Source organism: Mixophyes fleayi, chromosome 6 (genome assembly GCF_038048845.1).
Source record: "Mixophyes fleayi isolate aMixFle1 chromosome 6, aMixFle1.hap1, whole genome shotgun sequence".
In the NCBI taxonomy this organism is placed as follows: domain Eukaryota; kingdom Metazoa; phylum Chordata; class Amphibia; order Anura; family Limnodynastidae; genus Mixophyes; species Mixophyes fleayi.
Genome location: NC_134407.1, coordinates 210,460,419 through 210,482,454, shown reverse-complemented (window position 1 = coordinate 210,482,454; position 22,036 = coordinate 210,460,419). Strand labels below are relative to the sequence as shown.

General features: G+C 40.1%; 1 protein-coding gene across 1 annotated transcript; it reads right to left on the bottom strand.

Moving 5' to 3' along the window:
- LOC142159892 (uncharacterized) lies at window positions 1–10,346 on the bottom strand. The gene is made up of 8 exons (XM_075214746.1): window positions 10,323–10,346; window positions 9,379–9,519; window positions 8,195–8,319; window positions 7,894–8,082; window positions 7,697–7,769; window positions 7,225–7,313; window positions 4,751–4,862; window positions 1–2,162 (listed from the first exon to the last, which is right to left on the bottom strand). Exons 2-8 carry the CDS (start codon window positions 9,404–9,406, stop codon window positions 1,228–1,230), a joined length of 1,551 nt encoding a protein of 516 aa, XP_075070847.1. The 5' UTR covers window positions 9,407–9,519; window positions 10,323–10,346; the 3' UTR covers window positions 1–1,227.
- Window positions 10,347–22,036: the final 11,690 nt, after the last annotated feature.

The following is a 22,036-nucleotide window of genomic DNA, read 5'->3' as shown; positions in this document are numbered from 1 at the left end:
TATAATATTATTACGTTATCTGTTTGGTTTTTTTCTAACAACTTACATATTTTAAATACAGAAATTGTTTATCTTATTATTTTCATCACTGGTTCATGAAATCTTCTACCAATTAGAAACAAGAAATTATTTCCCTGCAAGTGAAACATTTAAAAGCTGCATTACCAACGACAGAAACGCGTCCCTCCCCCTAGGCGGAGCTCTGGGGGTTGCTAAATGCCATTTAACTGTGTTCCTCTTACAGCTCTACAGGAAAGGTGGGCAGCACCGGTGGCTCAGTGGTTAGCACTGCTGCCTCACAGCTCTGGAGTCATGAGTTTGATTCCTGACCATGGCCTTATCTGAGTGGAGTTTGCATGTTCTCTCTGTGTTTTTGTGGGTTTCCTCTCAGACTAACAATTAACACTAGTATGTATGTTAAGGAATTTAGACTGTAAGCTCCAATGGGAGAGGGACTGACGCGAATGAGGAATATTCTCTGTACAGCGCTGTGGAATTGGTGGCGCTATATAAATAAATGGTGACGATGATGAAAGCTGTGGGAATGGTAGGGAGGAGGTGGGTGAAAAGTCCATCCCAGAATACTGATTTCAGCAGTGTCTCCTCATTAGCCAGGTTCAGAAGGCACCTGTCCAATATGGAGTATACGTCCAACTACCAGGACACTTACTCCTCTTCTGCTCTCTCATATCAGGGTATTATACATACCGGATAACATTAAATTAATTGGTCGTTTTTTGACATTTCATGAGTCTCATCAGATACTGAATAATCAGTTCATAGCACAACTGTGCAGTGTCTGTAAAGATAACATACCAAATATAATTGCACAGTTTAAAGCATTTCCAAATTTAGAGTGCTGAAAGGATTCTCTCCGAATATAAATAAATAAATAAATAAATATACATCCTCTGTCCATTGCTGCCTGGAAAGTTCACATTTTTTGCAACTAAAGAAAAATAGGGGTCCACGCCATTCTGCCAAATAAGCTAGAGGGGGAATTATACACTGAAAGTATAATGCAGATGTTAGCACCATATTTTCTCACTACGTTGAACTCTGGTTGTAGCGCCAGACAGGAACCCTACTCAGTAAGGGGCTGTAATGACAACTATGGCGTGGAGACAGCCGTCATGTGACATGTTAGCTGGACAGCGAAAGGTTGGCTCTTTCTTTTAATACAGAACAAGTCTAGAGTTCTGGCCACAACATACAGAACAGGCCAAATTACCTATTATTTCTATTATGAATTACCTGGTGCTTAATAACATTTTCTTTCCGTTTGAATTTTTTCCCGCATTCAGAACATGAAAATGGCTTTTCTCCTGTGTGTCTTCGCTGATGTCTAATAAGAGACGACTTGCCAGGGAAACATTTACCACACTCGGAACATGAGAATAGTTTATCATCTGCGTGAATCGTCTGATGTGCAACAAGATCCGATTTCTGTGTGTAACCTTTCCCACACTCCGAACATGTGAACGGTCTCTCATTTAAATGAGTCCACTGGTGCGAAACAAGATTCGCCCTTCGTATGAAACTTTTCCCACAATCCGAACATGCAAATGGCTTGTCTCCTGTGTGAATTTTCTCGTGTCTGAGGAAATCACTTTTGTGAAAGAACCCAACGCCACATTCAGAGCACACGTATGGTTTCTCTCCTTTGTGAATCTTCTGATGTTTATCGCGGTTTGATTTCTGGGTAAAACATTTCCCACAGTCAGAGCAAGAAAATGGCTTCTCTCCTGTGTGACTCCTCTGATGTGTCACAAGAGCAGATTTGTGTATGAAACACTTGCCACACTCTGAGCACACAAAGGGCTTTTCTCCATTGTGAACTCTTTCGTGTATGTCACGATTAGATTTTTGGATAAAACACTTCCCACATTGAGAACAGGCGTATGGCTTCTCACCTGTGTGAACTCCCTGATGTTTCAAAAGAGCAGAGTTATTGGGGAAATGTTTCCCACATTCAGAGCAGATGTATAGTTTTGATCCACTTGAAGTGTTTTTATCAACTTCGCAATCTGAGTTTTTTGATTGTCCAGACTCAGAGCAACTGGATGATTTATATTTACTAGGAGTGCCAGAGCGTATACTTGAGGTAATTTTGTTGTTGATGTGGTTAGTCTGGTTGATGTCATTATCCATTCCATCATAATCTAGAGCCACCAAAAAATAAAAATACAAAATAAAATTAATTTTCCAAGGAACTATAGCTGTTGTCACCATCTATAAAAAATACATTCCGATTAAGGGAATTATATAGTGCAGGATGCAATTTAAGCTTAAAATATAAGAGTAAATTTCGTTCTATTCAAATACGTGGTTTATTCTGTATTCAGAACCATGCTCTCAGGTCAGGGATTGGAAAATCACTGGTTATAAATATAACGGCATTATCGCTAAGAGCTCATTTGCAGCAGTAGCTCTTAACTCCATAAAATAAATAAAATATAATGGAATGAAGACCAGGATTTTCACAAGAAGGTGCTAGCCCAGACCTAGGTGAGGAAATAAAGAGAGTTAAAGATGGTTTTGTGGTGGTTTTATTTTCAATTAAATTAATTAAAAAAATATATATATATCAGTGTGTGTGTGCTGTGTTTAGATTTGACTTCACTTAATACACCTAGAGGTGTATCTGTGGTTGCTTCCTACTCTACATTGTACCCAAGGTGCGGAAACATTTCCTTGTTGTATTGGGGCTACACTTGCCTTCTCCAGTTACACCCCTCCCTCCCCTCCCTAGTTCCGCCTCTTCCCATGTCTAGAGTCATAACGCGGAGCTAAGCAACTGTCTGCTCACAGACCGAGATGTAATCTTGTCTACTCCACGTGCGCAGTAAGGAAAAGTGCATTTTACGCTTCTGCATTGGACTTATGTCCAACTCTACACAAGCCCCTAAACGTCCAATCATTACAATTAGGGATGTCCAGATACAAGCCTCGAGGGCCAGGTTTAGTCTTGGAAAACTTGGCCATTGTCCACTATAGGCAAGCTGTTGAGAGAGAATGTAACAGTTGTTTGTAACGTATAAAAACAAACGTATCTAACACTTCTATTAAAGCATTGGACGATCGTGACCACAAAACACAGAATCTGAATCCACAGTATGGAATGTTGACATAAGTATTGTGATTCTTGTTGGTTTGGCAACTGAAATACTGTTAGTTTAGTTTCCATGACTAGCGACTGCCAGCCTAAAAAACACCATTTACAGCTACAAATGTCTAATGGACAGGGCTACTAGTCCTAGGAACATCGTAGGTGCATTGAGGATCCTTTTTCACAGTGTAATATAGTGTTGACTGATTGAAAACTTTTACCCACTCTATTTGCCTCCCATCAGAGGTGGTTGAGGTTAATACAGTAGAATAATTTGAACCTACCTGAGATAGACATAAGGATATTCTTACAAAGAACTAAGGATCAAATAGGATTTGAGGTTACCGTAGATAAAAAAAAAAAAGGGCAGCCTAGATGGGCCCAGTGGCTCTTATCTGCCGTCAAATTCTATGCCTCTACGTAAATAACCGAGGACGATCAAGTAGCATTAATAAGGATCGCTCATCTATTTCTGGCGATATGTGTTAACAGAGATCATTATTGCTTAAAAAAAAAAAAAAAATTTCTAGCATAAATGAAACAGTTGGGAATGTTGAGGTATGTGTTATAGACTGAAGTAATGTTTACAGTTACCATGACTACTTAAAATACTATTTATAGCCCCCCATGCCTGTTTCAACTATCTTCTGTGTTCCGTCCTGCGTGTGCAATTTTATTCCTTGCTAACAATTTCCTTATAGCTGCTTAGTAACAGAAGTAGTCACAATTCAACAATGATCAGGTAGATATTTTATTTTAAATAACTAACTGAAGATTAATTATAGAGGATCGATAAACTATAACATTTATAACTATCTACAAATGCGATTGCATCTTCAATCTTGCTCAAAATATTAAAACAGTGTACAGGATAGATTCGCTGAGTCTTGATCTAATATACAGTCATTTCTGTCCTCAGCTGCTTCTTTAAACACTTGTCCTTTTTGAAGCACTATATAAGGGATAAACTATTGGACATGCATATGCATCTCTCTTAATAAAGAGACAAGTTATTTCGAAAAGCAGTATCAGCATGTATAATTACTATGTCTGTCAGTCATGATTACATGCCTCCTAGAAATACGAGACACTTCTCACTCCCTCCCCACTTACCTCAGGAAGCAGACAGAGATCTGGGAAACGTGTTGTATCTGATGAGTGGAGGAGAAGTATTTCATCTATCACCGATTTTAATAATCTTGGTTTTTTATCATAACTTTTTATTATTTTAATTAATTATTTTTTTAGTATAAAAAAAAAATGTCCAAAATGCAAATTTCTCTTCCTACAGGTGTGTGCACCAGTATTATACTGTGCACTGCCTCACCACAGTGTACATTATTGGTGTTCTTCCGGCGGCCGGAGCAACAATTGAATACCCCCCTAAGAATGTTCAAAGTGCCATATATCACCAATAATCAGTCAGGTTTTTTTTTTGTTTTGTTTGGGCTGGGTCACTGGGGCACTTGAATGTTTTTATCCCTTAAAGTAGGCTGCCGAGTTGAGTCTTGCCCCCCTGGCTAATATTATGCCAGCCTGGTGCAACCTATTGGTTTTATATTGTTTCAGTTTGTAACAAAGATGTTACACTAGTACACTGCCCTTGTGCACAGCTTCCTGTGCTTAGTGGTTATTACTCACCTGTACTGATGGCTACAGGAATTTTCTCCTCCTTGCATCGCGCTTTATATTTCTCTTCTCCCTCCTCAATGTGGGATATAACAACCACCTTAACATCAGTCAGGGATTTAGCCTAAAACGTCACAGATTTAAGATCGTTAACACACCCTGATAATATAAGTAGTGTAACACTGTTTGTTGGCGTTTATTATTATTATTATTATTATTGTTTATTTGTAAGGCGCCACATGGTTTCCGCAGCGCCGTACACAGTACAAACAGTAGACCATACAGGGCAAAACAGTACAGAACATTAAACATAAAATACCAATACTTCGTAAACTCCGGGCAGGCAAATACAGTAGAGACGGAGTGGAAGAACAGGTATGGAGACAGGAGGAAAGAGGGCCCTGCTCATACGAGCTTACATCCTAAGGGAGGGTGGACAGAATCAGGCACAGAAGGGAGCCAGTGAGGCAAAGGGGAGAACCGAAGAGATGAGAGGTTAAGTGGATGGTTGGTAGGCCTTAGGAAACAGGTGAGTTTTAAGTGCCCGTTTGAAGGAGCACAGGTTGGGTGAGAGACGGATGGGTGGGTGAGAGACGGCGTTTCAGAAGTTTCATCAACTAGTGAATTGAGGGACCTTCACCAGGAGCGAGATGGAAAACAGGTGTTTGGCCAAAATGAATTTGTCAAGTGGGTGACTTGAGGAAGGGCCCAGGGAGATTGGACAGGTAAGTCTATGGGAGGTCATTTTGTTAAATGAGGGGGGAGTCCACAGTAGGTATTTCAACAATGGTCTAGAGGTGGGAATTAGGGCAAGATGCATTTGGAACATAATGATTTTAGAGTTTTCACTTGGTGGTATTTGTTGAGCTAAAGATTTTTAGCGGTGAATATAGTAAATTCTTAAAGGCTTCTCTTATTGTGGCTATTTGAGATTGAAAGGTTGGATTTAAGCAAATTACCTGTCGGCTTAAAAAGTGGGGAATTGGCGTGGTATCATATGGGAGACTGGTATATAGAAATAGCTTAAAGCTCTTTATTAGCCAGTTTGATGGGTAGGAGCTAAACTATAGGGCCTCAGAGGACAAACTGGTGGATGATGATGTTCTTAGCTTCTGAGATCATATAACCCAAGCCGTACTGAGGTCTGTGTAAGCTGTACATGGGGTAGGATGTTTGTTTGCAGCTGATTTACAATTGAAGTAGTCATACAATTTAAAGCAAGAAAAACAAAAGTGATTGAAAGATCCAGGAATGACTGGTTTTGATGGTAAACCTGTCTCTGTGAATACGCACAGATAGATACGATTAGTGTCCTTTGTTGATGATTGGTTATTGGCAAAGATTTGATGGCAGTAAAAACAAGAAAAACTTTCTACAAATGGCTGAAAATCTGAACAGATATAAATCCTCGGTGAAAATTATTATTCCATTAATCTAGAAAAGAGTAAAATATAGTACAAAAATTGCTTTGGCAAGAATCGCTGAAAAGTGAGCTTAGTTTAGTGAGGGGGATGCATTAAGGGGTTCTGGGCAGAGGAAATTGTTCCAACAATTGAACAACTACTGGAAAATGACTAAAGTAGAACAAAAGCCAGTAAAAGATCTATGTTATGTAAAAAATAAAATAAAAAATATGGTGACTGCTTTTGCAGCTGAAAGTAATCTTAGTTGTTCCATTTGATCCTGGGGCAGATTTAAAGTCTTGGGGGTATATTTACTAAACTGCGGGTTTGAAAAAGTGGAGATGTTGCCTATAGCAACCAATCAGATTCTAGCTGTCATTTTGTAGAATGTACTAAATAAATGATAGCTAGAACCTGATTGGTTGCTATAGGCAACACCTCTACTTCCTCAAACCTGCAGTTTAGTAAATATACCCCTTGATCTGAATTGTGATATAGTACTGGGCAGGGCCACCATTTGCCCCCAGGACAGCCTGAATTCTTTAGGCATGGATTCAGTAAGGTGCTGGAAACTTTCTGGTCCAGGTTGACATGATTGCATCCCGTAGTTGCTGCAGCATTGTCGGCTGCACACTCACGCCACAAATTTCCCGTTCCACCCCAAGGATGCTCTATTGGACGGACTGAGATCTGGTGACTGTGGGGGCCATTGAAATACACTGAAGTCATTGTCATGTTTGTAGAACCAGCTTGAGATGATGTGTGCTATGTGACATGGTGCGTTATCCTGCTGGAAGTAGCTATTAGAAGAGCAGGGGACTGTGGCCATAAACGGATGCACATGGTCATCATCTTCTCACATATGATATATTCATCAGTAATAAAGTGTATAGCTTTCAATGCAATGCAGACATGCTCAGTGAGAAGCTTTTTGTGACATTAAACTGTAGTATTGTTAATGAACAAACTGCATATTTACAAGACAAGCCCGTGATTGGCTTTGTATGATCACATGTCCAAATGTTTCAGAAAAATAATCATCACGTCATACAAAATACTGACAGAAACTTTAAGTACTGTTACCTGATAATCCTGTGGGACATTGTGGTCTTCATCTGTACAATCCTGTGAATCAAAAGGACTGGAGCATCTATTTCTGTTACTGGATCCATCTGTAGAAAACACACACCGTGACTGGACAAATTGTTTATATAGGAATTATAACAGGCTGTGTATATGAATGACCTGCACAGATAAATATAATATAATGTATATACACACACACACACACATTATATATATACTGGGGAATAGAAACGAAATTTTATATATATATATATATATATATATATATATATATATATATATATATATATATGTCTCTAATCTCCAGAGTATCCTCCTGATTTCTGCCGCTCGGCTTTGACCGCCATTATCTCACAATTTACACTATCCAGTCTGTTTTAGACAATTTGTCCTTCACATAGAAGTGTAGCTCTACAGTCTTTCCTAATAACTGATAAGATTGTCATACAAAGAGGAAGCCTAGTCTTACCTGGTGAGCTAAGTGACTGCTCGTTCTCCATTAAGACGTCCTTCTGAAGATCATTATCTCTATATAAATACTCCTGTATGAAGAAATAGACAGTGACATCCTGACACCTTATAGGAACCTGACACACACAATGATACAGTCATCACCCAGACACATCCCCTGGTGTTACTGTATAATGTCCCATTCCCAGCAGTCACCTCTCCAGTCAGCAGCTGAATGATCTTGTTGGTGAGTTCTAGAATCCTCTGGTCATTGTTTCTCTCATGTATCAGTGAGTGGGGTGGAGGCTCCATGATGAGGCTCTGGGTCCTGCTCAAATTTCCAGACACATGGGAGCTGTTGCTGGAAGTCACGCTCTCGCCGGACTTCTTCACTATTGTGTAATTCTAAGTACACAGACAAACAATAACACAATTTACCATGTTCGCCATTAAAAAGTCCCTGTCGCAGGGGACAAGATAAGAGTGATGTCCCTGTGACACTCCCAGAATCCCTCACCTCTCCAGTCAGCAGGTAGATAATCTCCAGGGTGAGATTTAATAACCTCTCAGTCATGTGACTTCTGTCCTTGTCCATTCTCAATACTTTAGGAAGGGGATCCCGTCCTGCTGGGACACGCTGGTCTAAAAGTACATCAGGGAGAAAACCAAGTTGTATTCATTGATTTTAGTGCTTTTCATTAAATCAGAAAGCGTAAAAGATAATACTGCTTTGTGGAATTTCTTTTTTATATTTACCAGCCTCAGGTTTGTACTCGCTAAAGGTGAAATTATATTTTTACTTTAAAATGTGATTATATGGGAAGGTTCTACTAAACAATGATCACAGGAGGGTAGAGCACAGTGTCTTATTCACAATCATGAGCCCAAAGTAAATAAATAAATGTCTTTAATTATTTTCTTTTCAATTTGGATGGACCTTGAAAAAAGAACCCCCCCCCCCCTTCAAAAAAAAAGCCCAGCATATTTTAACATCACGTAAATGTCAGTGACAATGAAGCTCACGATGAAGCATGTTCGCAGATGCAGGAGGGTTCAGCAGAAATAAATCATTGTTCGTGTTAATAGACTCACAGACTCTCCCTCTAGCAGGGAGACCCCTGGCAAAGAGAATATTAGGTTTTGCATTGGGAATTTGTTGCCACACTTAACACTGTATCCAACAACAGAACAGCAATTGTCTGAAGCTATTATAGGTTAATGTACTGGAACTAAAAGTGATTGGAGACAGAGCGGGGACGGGCAGGGTAGCACCCACCCAAAAAATACACAAGATGTAGCTTCTAGGATACTATACTGGTAAAGGATTAGTTTGGCAGTACAAACTTCTCACTATCTGCTCGTCACCACATCCATCTTTCATGGTAAAAAACATAAACACAAATAAATAAAACAACAACTCAGGGTCATAACTGGACACTTTATAGCTATGGAAATCAGCTACAATAAGTCAGTAGATTCGTTTTTAGTGACTATTATCCCACGGGTGGACAAAATAATGTAGCGTTTAGGAGGCAGTCAGTCAACTCTAGGAACCAAAACACTATTTTAAGGAGCCAGGGAAGATCTGCATCCAATGACCCCGACAGAAGTTACCTCCAAACACAAGGTGCAGGAGTAATTTTTCAGCCACATTGGCTACCTAGATCCAGGGAACTGTTAGCCCTATCTTGTTGCACTCACCACAGATACAGGAGCTGGATGACATCATATGTAATCATAAAGGACTAATTCTCAATCTTGTTCCAATAAACGGTAACAAAGAACTGATATGTCTAACTTAAATGATTAGGTAATAATGACAATCATGTTTCACTCCAGAACCTAAAGGCAAACAAATAAAAAAAAGTATAACTATATTCAACATATGAATGTGATTGGTCTGTGTATTTTTAGCAATTTTCATTTAACACGTACGGTCCTGCAACTTGCTCATAGCTGTGACAGAACACCTAAGTTTAGAGTTTTATGAGATTTTTGTAAGTGGTTTTAATGTAATTCAGAAATGTTGCTGAAAACAAGTTAATAGATTTAAGTTAATGCTTGATAGACTGACATTATTGCTACAATTTCACAAGAGTGTTCAACCAAGGAAGACACATTTGCTTCAACTAAAAGAAATCTGTGTAATGAAAACAGATCTGTAAATCTACCATCAAGAAAAACAAGAGCATTCAAACTCAATGGGGATTGTAAATGCCAAAGTTTGTGTTATTTCATGGTAAATTGGGCAGTAGGTGGCGCTGTTTAATTAAAGCCTATCATGGATAAATTACCTTAAAAAAGCCACTATGGAATAAGCCACTCAGCAAATGTAATAGAGACCCTCTCTCTCTCATTGTATTGTCTTGTGTGTCCTTCCACTGACAGTGAGTGGTGGGTAAAAAATGAATGCTTGTAGTGTCATGTGAAGAGCTAGTTTACCATTGGTTTAATCAGCATGCTAATAAATAATATGTAATTAAAAAGTTTCCTTGTGACCTTTTGTAAGTGAAATTGCATCAAATGATTGAGGTACAGGAACCATACTATAATAATATGTTTAATCATGCATTTGGGTCTTAAAAGGAAAAGAACAAAGTAGCACTGAGCTATACTCGAATAATATGAATAAGATCAGCTCTCACCTCCAGGGATTCCTCTACTCTGTAACACCGGAAACTGTTCTTACAATGCAGAGGAATCTAGTGGCGTATCTGCTCCATTCTTCTTCCGCTTTTTTGCGTTCCATCACACTTCCGGGTTTGCGTTCCAAGCGTTTCCAGAGTGTTTGCGCGCAACTCCGGTAATGCATTTTGCTCAATGTGGATAAATCCAATTGGGGATTTTATTTTACATGTTATATCCAGTGCCGGTCCTCCACAGTTGTGTGTAATTGGGACATAAATGAGGAAAATATAGCAAGTACACGCTTAGTTGCGGTACAAGATGGCGACGTGTGAACTACAAGTCCCGAGATGCATTGCGGTAGACTTCTGTGTAGCTGCTGTCCTGTAAGCAGTTAAGTCAAGTTAGAGTTGGGTCAATTGGGTGTCATTGCTATTATTGTTACTTTCAATATATTAATATGTTAGATGATTACACATACTATTGATAACAGAACTAATTACATAATTTCCACTACTTGTAAGAAAATACAGTTTAATATTGTCATCTTAGCCGCACTGAAAGTAATTCATGGCTGCAGCATGACTTTATACCATTAACTGCAGGTATGCAGTGTGTATCGCATTTAATTGCAGTGCAGCATGTAAATTTCACATGTTCTGTTTTGGTTGCTTGCACAGGGGTGTTTGACTCTCTTTATCCCTCCACTTTGATGAGTTCCAGGGAAATAAAAGGTAATACTTTAAATCAGCTTTCAAAAATAATGCAGCTCAAAATATCCCAAAGTGCCACTACACAAAGAAATCAAATATTATTAAAATAAAGAACATCGATTAGGCGCCATCCCTGATCAAACATAGTGTTTACTGTAAATGTGCAAAATCCAATAAAGTTATATTGTGGAAAAAAAAATATACAATCTGTCCATCAAAAGTTTTCCCACAAATGAAAAATTAAAATAAAATCAATAAGTATGTGAATAATCAAATCAAATTCTTCAACACTGTGTAATAGTCCAAATCAAATATGCACCTGTCCCATTCACAATATCACTTCCTGTTGTTAATGCACTCACAATTTAATGATTTGTTCAAAGTGTGTAACAGATCTCCTGATAGCCGTAGGATCTGCAAACCAATGAAATAAGGAGGTTTGCTTGAAGTGTGTACTATGGATCCAGAAAATTGTAGCCTGATTTCTTGACTCAAACTGCTTGTGTGAATCACCTTTATCGAATGATTTCCCCTCCCGTGTGGTAAAAAAAGAATGGGGGAAATCTAGTGCAATGCATTTTTTATATTTATTGATTTATGTTTTTATATTCCATGCTAACTCCAGTTTTTAAATATTTTTTTTTTTCATTTGGATGGCCATATATATAATACAAGTTAACCCGTGCATGTATTCATGCATTCTAGTCAAATCAAGCTACTTAAGGTGTTAAAAAGGTTCTTGTCATGCATTTGGGCCTAGCCCAGGCCTCCTCAGGGGAAGAGCGTTCCTTCCCGACGCAAGCGCCCTTTTTTAACGTGGTTTTGTCCACATGTCACCACCTCATCATTTTTCTCCATCACCTCATCCTTCATCTTCATCGCCACATCCTTCATCAAGCTACTTAAGGTTTTAAAAACTCCCCACTGTCACCACCCCCGGCAACCACCAACCACTCCCAACTGTCACTTCTCCTTCAAGAAATATATAGTTCAGTGTATAACTCTGCCCAGCAGGTGGCGCTGCAGCTTGGTTTGTTTTTTTTTCACACACGCCACTAGGCATTTATATAGCAGATAGTAGCGCTAGTCAGTGTGACATGATAGTATAATGGTCAGTGGGACTGTAATATATGTTGGACTGGGGCTGCATTATGAACTAGTTATAAGACTGTGCAATATGTTGATTATAACTTTATGTACATTGGAACAATATTATAAGTTAGGTATTGGGACTGTTGTACAACATGATGTTGGTTAGGGGTGGGAACAGTGACATCGTTGTGTACTTGTCAGTGCATCAAGTGTGTCCACATGTTTGTGATGATGTTGTTGCTCATCACTGACTGCACAGTATGCTTGGAATGCTTGTCTTGCCATTAACACCCCTAGAAAAAAAGCATGGGGCCATAGCATGGGAAAATGGGTAAATGTAACAGTCCCATTCCAGGAGAAGGACGGTAGTTGTGAGGTGGAGTTCTGTTTGCTAGTGTTGGAGCAAGCACTGGTTGTGGTTTACAGTCCCTGCTGCCCTGGACTGCCATGACAGGATTGAGAAAGTGACTATCCTTAGAAGGTACAAGTGGTAACTCTCTTGGAGACGGTCTTTGTTACCCTAAAGCAGTCTGACGCCTGCGTTGGAACGCAGCCATATAGAGCCATAGGACGGTGGATCATTTGGAACTCAAATCAAGACGTGTGCATCCATAATGTCTATTTATTGTTACAGCTTTCTCGGTTTGTCATATGCATTTCCTCTCATGTTTATGCCACGTGTACAGTATTAGTGTTATGTTTTTGCTTAGTGTATTCAATGAGGTGATTATAGAGTAACTGTTATTGATTAATAAAATATTTTTGTAGTTACATTTGGATATCCACGTATGTCCCTGCCCACTGGCAGAGAAGTGAAACTGATGTGGCTCGATGACCAGGACAACATTCCAGAGGAACCAATGATTATAGCCTCTTTAGGGTACGGTAGAGCGGTAGGCTCCCAAAGCTGGGAACCCCTGGCTTTTGCTAATTGTGTTGTCGTGAACATAGAGAACTTACAGTTTTAAGGGTTAACCCATTACATTATTTTGGGGAGTAAGGCCTAAATCGTAACTGCAGTGTAAATATGGTATATCAACTAAATTCATTGATAAATTGAGCTTCTATGGTGTAAAATGCAAAGTCAGAAGGACTGTTGTATGTTTATTTGGTGGTTCTGGACATCCCGGAGTTAGAACATAGCAGTTTCACCTGTACCAGCTTCAAAGGCCCCTGCTGTGAGCTATATCCTGACACAAGCTAGTTTTTTGGACACCTGAATAGACTTCTTGGAGCCGTTCACAGGTTGACATCCTTGCAGACAAAAGCAGCGTTTGAAGACTGCCTATAGGTATATAGAAATATGAACTTCAAATAAAATGTTTTCATATTTCATATTTTGGGAAATCTGTGTGGCACTCCATACTGAGGAGCAGAAATCACACCAGGGTTGTGAATTACAGGTACTAGCAGTATCAGGGAACAGCTGTAGTCACATGTCTTTGGGAAAGGTATGTCACATTGTTATAATTCCATCATGTTTGGTATTTAAATGTGTGGGAGATTATGATCGGTTTATTGAAGGGGGAGTTCTGTCTCTGGGATGTATCTGTGAAGAGTTACCAAAGGTCAAAAGTTTTGGAATATTCTTGAGCAAACTATAGTGACACCCAGGGGACATCCCTACTCCCTATTAGCAGTAACACTGCCCCTATGAAGGCCGTCCCATTTCACTTTGCTTAAAAAACCTGTGTTGTGAGGGGCAAATTGTCAGTCTTTTGTGAAATCCATCATTATTGATAAGCTGTCCATCTTCACTCCAATTTTCTTTGGCTCAGAATATACCACTTATCTTTAAGTTATGCTCTGAATTTAATCCCTTTATTTTAAACTGTTGTGCTTGTTATGTCTGTCATGTCATCTTAGTTTTTAATAACCTGTAAGCATTGTACATTTTGCATATTAAATCTAAAAAATTAATAGGTCATGTCCTTATTGCTCTAAACGAAATCATTGCCTGTGTAGAAGAGACTTATTGCTTGACCATGCTAAAACCTTTCATTGCTGAGGTGTGAATAGTGAATACATTTGTATACCTAGCCTAGTGTGTGCTACATGTACATTTGTGTCATAGAGTAGTTAGGAGAGGTTTTCCTGACATAATAGATGTGATATATTGTCTGACTGTGTAAATACATTATAAGATATTAAATCGGGGAGTAGCCAGAGGGGGTTATTCGTGACACGTGTTGTAAACCTGTGTGATTTGTAAATATATATCACAGTAGCGTGAGATCCTCAACTGCTAGAACCAGTTTGCAAGGTATTCACCTTTAGCAGCCCCCTTTCTGAGGAACTTGTTACATTTCACAGTACTCAGTCGTCCCAGGACTTATGCTCGGGTAAAAAATAAAAGTTTTATATTCCCCTTCGCTACCTCCAATTGCAGCAATATACACCTTAGGTTAACATCCAATTTAACCAATATTACAAAATATCCAATAAATAAAGTGTACTGTGCGCTGTTGGTACATTATACAACAACAATAGAATTTCATTCATTATACTTTAGTCTACAGCACCTGGTATCCCCATGTGGTCTCCCATCCAAATACTAACCCAGCCCAATCCTGCTTAGTGTTCAAGATCAGACAAGATTAGGCTTGATCAGGGTGGTGCAGCTGTAACATATTTTAACACAATGTCCTTTTAAAGTGATGTGTGCTTTCTTCTTAATAGAGGTCTATCACTTCCTCTTTTTCCTTCAGTGTTACATATAAAGAAACAAACAAAAAAAGATCATAGTGCAAACTCTGCTAACTCTTATACCTAAACAACTCCAATCTTTCTTCTGATTTAAACTTCACAGCAAATATATTCCAATTAAATTTCAAACTCATAAATGTTCTCATCCACAAGTATAATATCAATCTCCTTTTCTTTCCTCTCTTAGAGAGGTCGGACTTTATAGGAGTTATTCTCTTTTTGCAGATGAACCAAACATTTCTGTATTTCATTTCACTTATCGCTCCACAGGGTTTATAAACAACTGAAGCAACAATAGTGCGATTTGCTTAAAAAGTAAACAAATATTCTTTATATTTACCAGTATGTAAAAAATATAAAAAAATAAAAACATTCTAATATCCAGTTTTAAAATTTCTCTCTAATCCCTATGAAGGGTCTCTTACCCCATTAAGCACATAACAGGCATGTAAGGAGCACAATCACTGCGAGATGATAGCAGGTGCCGGCCACATTGTCTCACAGTCCTGTACAGTGTCGGACTGGGGCATGAAGGGCCCACAAGGGGAATACAATGGTAGGGGCCCAACAGAGAGGGTGTTGCCAGCCACTAGAGAGGTGTCACCAAACCACTAGAGGGGTTGTGGTAAGCCCACAAAGGACAGCTAGCACCATAGTGTAGTATATAAAGAATGCAGTGTGTATATAAAGAGTACACAGACTTGGCCTGCCCCTTAGATTGGGCAGAACAGTCACCAAAAATCAGGATTGTCCCACTAGAATCAGAACATTTGACAGACTGTCCTGCTCTCTCCTACCTGTTGTTGTCACTTTCACCACCTGTGGCTGCTGGTTTCTTTAGTTGTGGCTTGTCTAGGTCCTGGAATGTTGGGGGCCCTATTTGGAAAACAAAATGGGTACATTTAGATAATTCCAACCAGCCCCGGCGTTAAATCAGTAGCACCCACGATTAATACTTAGGCCTTAAATAAATAAATAGATCTATACCCCTCCCTCCAAACAGCCGCAGAAATAAATTAATAGCATTTACGTATAATAAACATGCCTATTTCCCGCAAGCATCACTTCTATTAAATAATTCAGCGCAGCGGCGATTTTTAAAGGGGGGGGGCGTTTTTTAAAGGGGGGGCGGCAATTTTTAAAGGGGGGGGCGGCGATTTTCACACGGGGGGGGGGGGGGTGCGGCGATTTTCACACTGTGCCTAGGGCGCCAAGGACCCTAGCACCGGCGCTGGTTGAATCTCTTAGAATGTGGGTCTTCATGAGGGTGAAAAGGGGTAGTTTGTTGTTTCCTGACCCCACACACTTTACAGAGGTGTTTGATCAGTTGACTCTCCCTAGATCTGAATAAATGCAGGTTGGCAATCTTTAGTGCACAAATAATTCCTCCTATAGAACTCTGGTGGTGGTGGAGGCCTGCTGGTCTCATGTGGTATCTGCCTGGGCATATGTAGTCATCTGTTCCCTTCTTCTGTCTCCATGGCTAGAAAGTCCATACACACGAGATCCAGAGGACCACTAATTATAATGATGACCAAAGGAGCACATTTGACTGTATGAGCCTTTTGTAATACTTAATGGCCACATGAATTGCAGTACTGCTTAATCTCTGCCTGCATATATGGCCAGTAGAATCTATCTATGACCATGTCTAATGTCTTTTCTGTCCCCAGGTCCACATGCTCATCATGCAGTGTTTGTAGGATGAGCTTGCAGTGTTCAGTAATTAAGACCAGTTACCTATGCATAGACAAACCGAGGGGGGTTTCCTAGTGCATGGAAACCCCCCTCCAAGCCTGGGGCACTGTATAATTGAGGTGGCTGCACCCTGCCCCCACTTCACACGGCTATGCTTGAAAAGGGAGAGCTGCGTGCACCTAACAGTAGTGCACGCGGCATTGCCCATGTATATTATGGGGATAGGAAGAGTTGGAAAGCAGCCAAAGCACTGTTTAAAATTTTAGCCACGCCCCTATGCATGCTTGCCACGCCCACTGGCGGCATGGTGTGGAAACCCCCCTCTACAAATCCTGCGTTTGCCCCTGCTATGGATCTCCTCACCCTTTCAGAGGGTCTTCCAGTCCTCTCCTCACCACCAAAACCTTTAGTTCTGTGTGTTTTTGTTTCTATAGTCATATATAAAATAATTGTAGTGCCGTGTGTCATGATACCTGGGCACCCACAGGCTATTTGGCTGCACCGGTTGTAAATATTGGAAAGCTCTCCGCACTAGTAGAATTCCAAAACGTATATAAATGAAATATAAAAGACCAACTGGATATTGATTGAATTTTTTTTTATTTATTAGTTATCAATTTTTAAACATAATAACTCTATATAGTGTCAGATAATAAATAAGGATGCTCTCTCCCACTAGTACATGATTCAACATATGCAAATAAAAGAGAAAAAGGAAATACTATCTGGTGGAGGCACACCTTAACAAGTAATGAAAATGCCACCTAAAACAATAAAGGTGAAAAATAAAAAGTCTGTAACTTATAACTGCGCCCGAGGTCTGAAAAATAAATAATAAACACACATAGAAAAATTAACTTTGATTAATATTCATGTAAAATCCTAAAAAACGAAATATAAACCATAAAAGAAAATGTGAAAGCTTAGGATATGTCACTGTCAATAATAATAATAATAATTATGGGCTTAATATCGTTGTGCAAAATAAATAGTAATAAATAAACCCTAATTATACAACATTGCTTCTTGTAAGTACAAAGGGCTCTTCAGTATAAAACGTAGCAGAATTGTAACAGAGTGGATACAACAGTAGTGCATATGTATCACTACTATGTAACATTTATACTGCCAAGTATGGGAGTTCTATGATAAGTGCTGATAGCAGCTATTCACCACTCACTGCAGATTCCTATTATTAGTATAAATAGATGAACTGCGATCTAGAATCTGATCCCATTTATGTGATGTCCTTTGGATAAAATATATTTCTGACTGCAGCTTAGTTAATTGTAAATTCTATGGGCTTGACTCATTAAGGATCTTAACTTAAGAAACTTCTTATTTCAGTCTCCTGGACAAAACCATGTTACAATGCAAGGGGTGCAAATTAGTTTTCTGTTTTGCACATAAGTTAAATACTGACTGTTCTGCCATTGTGTCTTCCTGTGACTTAGTCTACGTCCTCCTCTGACTCCGCCCACCCACAATGCGCAACTTCATTGGAGGAATTCGCTGCACAACCCGCCCACAAAACGAAAAAACTGAATGCACCAATCACAAAATGGTAACAGGGGAGAAAAAACAAAAAAAACGATTATGCAGCCTGAAGACTTGGAGAACGTGTTCAAGCCCAAAAACAAGCTACCCGCGGTAGTGGAAAAAAAAACGCAACTTCACAAAAAAAGAAGCCCAATTCCGCTTGTTATAAGCGGAATTGGCAACTATGGTTCTGATTAGGGGTGTGCACCGGCCACTTTTGGGGTTTTGTGTTCTGATTAGCTCGAGGTTTTGGGTTCTGATTTGTTTTGCCAAAACACCCCACTAAAGGTTTTGGTTCTGATTTTGGGTTTTGGGTTCTGATTTTTTTTTAAAAAAGCATAAAAAGTGCTAAAATCCATATTTTTTTTTTTTTCACTCCTACACTATTATTAACCTCAATAACATTAATTTTCACTAATTTCCAGTCTATTCTGAACACTTCACACCTCACAATATTGTTTTTAGTCCAAAAGGTTGCACCGAGGTAGCTGGATGTCTAAGCTAAGCGACACAAGTGGTCGGCACAAACACGTGGCCCATCTAGGAGTGGCACTGCAGTGGCAGACAGAATGGCAGTTTGCAAGAGTTTGCTAGAGGTGCAAGATGGAATTGTCCTTGGGCCCTCCCACCCACCCTGATGTTGTTGAAATAGGACATTCGCACTTTAACAAACCAATCAGGAACAGTGAACGTAGTTTAATCCCTGGTACTAATATTTCTGGACTGCAGCAACAGTGAACGTAGTTTGAAATAGCAGTACCTAATTTTTGGTACAGCAGCAACAGTGAACGTAGTTTGAAATAGCAGTACCTAATTTTTGGTATAGCAGCAACAGTTAACGTAGTTTTATATATTGCAGTACTAATATTTCTTGACTGCAGGAACAGTGAACCTATTCATATATTGCAGTAGAAATTTTTATAGACTTTTTTTTATAGTTTTTTGTATATTTTTTTTAAAATTATTTTTGTATATTTTTTTATAATTATTTTTTTTATTATTTTTTAACTTTTTAATCATTTTTAAATAACAATGACCTTAGCAGAACAGACCACAGCACCACTGGACTCAGCAGGACAGAGCACTGGACAAAGCACCACTAAACTGATCAGCAGGACAGAGCACAGGATCTCCCAAATAACCACTGAAAATAACTAAGCAGGACAGGGGCTCCCAAACAACCTCCCTCTTCAGTGATCGCAGGCAGAATGAAGATGGCGGCCGCGAGTGGCAGGGGCGCATGCAGGGGGGTTTCTGAGTCTCCAGAACCCCCCCCCCCCCCCACTCCGCGGATCGTAGTCGGGCAAAAGCATGTTTTTAAAAATGCAAAAGATTTTTTCTATTACAGCACCGCCGCGACGCTTCTGTCACAGCGCCGCGGCTGCTGTATAACTCACAATCGGCGAGAAGGAGCTGCTGCGCATGCGCGAGCGCAGCAGCTCCTCCCTTGAATACCCAGCATCACCCATCCTGGCTTCCCTGGGGCACGGTAGGGCTTGATATTTCAAGCAATATGTAAATAAATATATAGTTAAATATCGTCAGATACTGGCCACAATCAATCTGATTTAGTGTTTTATTAAAAGACCAAAGACTCAATTTCTGGGCAGCCTGCAGGGTATGCAGAGCTGTGTTGTTGTATATAAATATTGTATTATAGGATTAAAAAAGTAGAGGATTCCTCTACTTTTTTAATCCTATAATACAATATTTATATATACTCACACAGCTCTGAATAACCTGCAGGCTGCCCAGAAATAGAGTCTTTGTTCTATTAATAAAAAAAACTACATCAGATTGATTGTGGCCAGTATCTGATTACACCCTGTAACCCAATAACAAATCTATATAAATATATATATAAATATAAATATATATATATATATATATATATATATATATATATATATATATATATATATAATATATGTCCAAACTTGTGTCATGTTATAAATGTTTGTTTTTTTTGTTTGTTTTTTTCATGTACATCATACTTGCCAACTCTCCCGGAATGTCCGGGAGACTCCCGCATTTTGTGAGAGTCTCCCGGACTCCCGGGCGAGTGTGGCAATCTCCCGAATTCTGCCCACTTCACTAGGAAGTGCCCCACTTCCTAGTGAAGTGGGCAGAATTAGATCCCAAACGCCGCGATTCCCGGTGAATCGCGGCGTTTGGCCCCGCCCCCGCTGTCAAATGACGCAATTTGCGTCATGACGTCACAGGGGGCGGGGCCGAAATGACGCGATTTCGGCCACCCCGCCCCTTCACGCCCCCCTCCACTGGCTGGCTCCCGGAAGGGAGCTGAAGAAAGTAGGTAAGTATGATGTACATTAGCAATGTTAGTTTTAATGTGTGTTATCAATGCTATTTTAATGTGGAGTATCATTGCTAGTTTTAATGTGTGTTATCAATGCTATTATCTTATTGTGGCGCTTTATTTTTTAAGTTGTATTTTTGCTTTGTTCAGAATTCAACTATTTGGAAACCCCCCCTTAAAAATCCTGCGTTTGCCCCTGAGTGGGGAATTTATGACATCCGAGTCTCGCGAGATCCGACGCGAGACTTGGATGTCATAGCCTCGTTTTGGATTGTTTTGGCGGCCGGAAGTACCCAAACAGTGCTCGGATCCCGTCGGATCCGCACTGTTCGGGTGGGCTCGGATTACCGAAATCCGAGCCCGCTCATCTTTAGTTCTGATCCCCTCAGCTTATACCAGCCTGATGTTGCTAAGCAACATCCCAGTGTGTCTCCTCTGGGTCCTAGTGCTAACCCACACACTCAGTCACTGGGAGGTGTGAACACCACTAGAGGGGGTGTTACATATAATAAATCATAATTTGTATTTTCGATTTCAATAGTCAATAAAATAATATAACTTTACCTCCCAACTGTCCTGTTTTCATCAGGATAGTCCCTGAAATCTGGGCTATCTGGATCAGCATGGGAGACAGTTGTAATGTATTTTCCACTCTTCACTTTACATACATGTTAGTGTTCATGTAGGGGAAGATGGGAGGGAGATATAGGTGGTTGGAGGGAGACGCTAGCTATGCCCTCCATGGTGCTGGCCACTTCCACCCACACCTACTCCAGCAGCACAGCGCTATTCACAGTAGGCCCTTGATAGTTTTGAGCTCCAGGCCCATGTTGCCCATAATCTGGCCCTGGGGGCAGATATAAAGTAGCAGGCCATGCCTTTGCTGGAGGACGTGTTTTATTGTTTGTTTGTTTTTCATCCAGTGTAGTGGGGGGTCTGCTTGTGAGTCGTGACCCAGACTTTGCAATCCATGGCAGACACATACTTGCCCACTCTCCCGGAATTTTTGGGAGATACCCAAAATCTTGGTAGGTGTCCCGGACTCCTGCCCACTTCCTAGTAAAGTGAGCAGAATGGGAGCCTTAATGACGCAATCTGCAGTGAATCGCTGCATTTTGGCTCTGCCCCTTGCAACAAAATGACGCCCCAAAGAGATGCAGTATGTTCACGCCCCAACAAGATGTATCCACGCCCTCAAGGCACCTACAACACTCCACAGTGGCGGAACTACTTCTACAGGGCCCAGAATTGAGTAGGGTCCTGCAACGCTTGCTATAATGCCCGGCGATGCTGTATTCCCCAAAGTAGGTGTGACACTGTGACCCACATTTCACTATAATGAGTGCAACAGAACAAGTAATGTAGGTGTTTGTAATGCCAGGACCACATCTGTTCATTGATAGAAAAAAAAATTAACTGCATTCTGGGAGTGGTAGTGCCCCCACCTAAAAACACATTATACCACTCTGAACAGTCTTCAGAGCACTCAGTCCACACAGGCGTCTCAACCACAAGGATTGGAGCGCTAGGATATACTATACATCGTACACCTGTACTCCTAGCCGGAGGATAAGGGCTTGGAATGCACAACACGGAAGTGAGCTGGGAGGATAAACGCTTGGAACACACAACGCGGAAGTGGGCTGGGAGGATAAACGCTTGGAACGCA

Excerpts from the sequence above, each read along its gene's own strand:
- LOC142159892 (XM_075214746.1), bottom strand. The coding sequence starts at position 9,406 with ATGATGTCATCCAGCTCCTGTATCTGTG. Across the intron at positions 8,083-8,194 it reads TCTACCTGCTGACTGGAGAG|AATTACACAATAGTGAAGAA; the intron begins GTGAGGGATTCT and ends CTGTGTACTTAG. Across the intron at positions 7,314-7,696 it reads GCAGTCACTTAGCTCACCAG|ATGGATCCAGTAACAGAAAT; the intron begins GTAAGACTAGGC and ends TGTTTTCTACAG.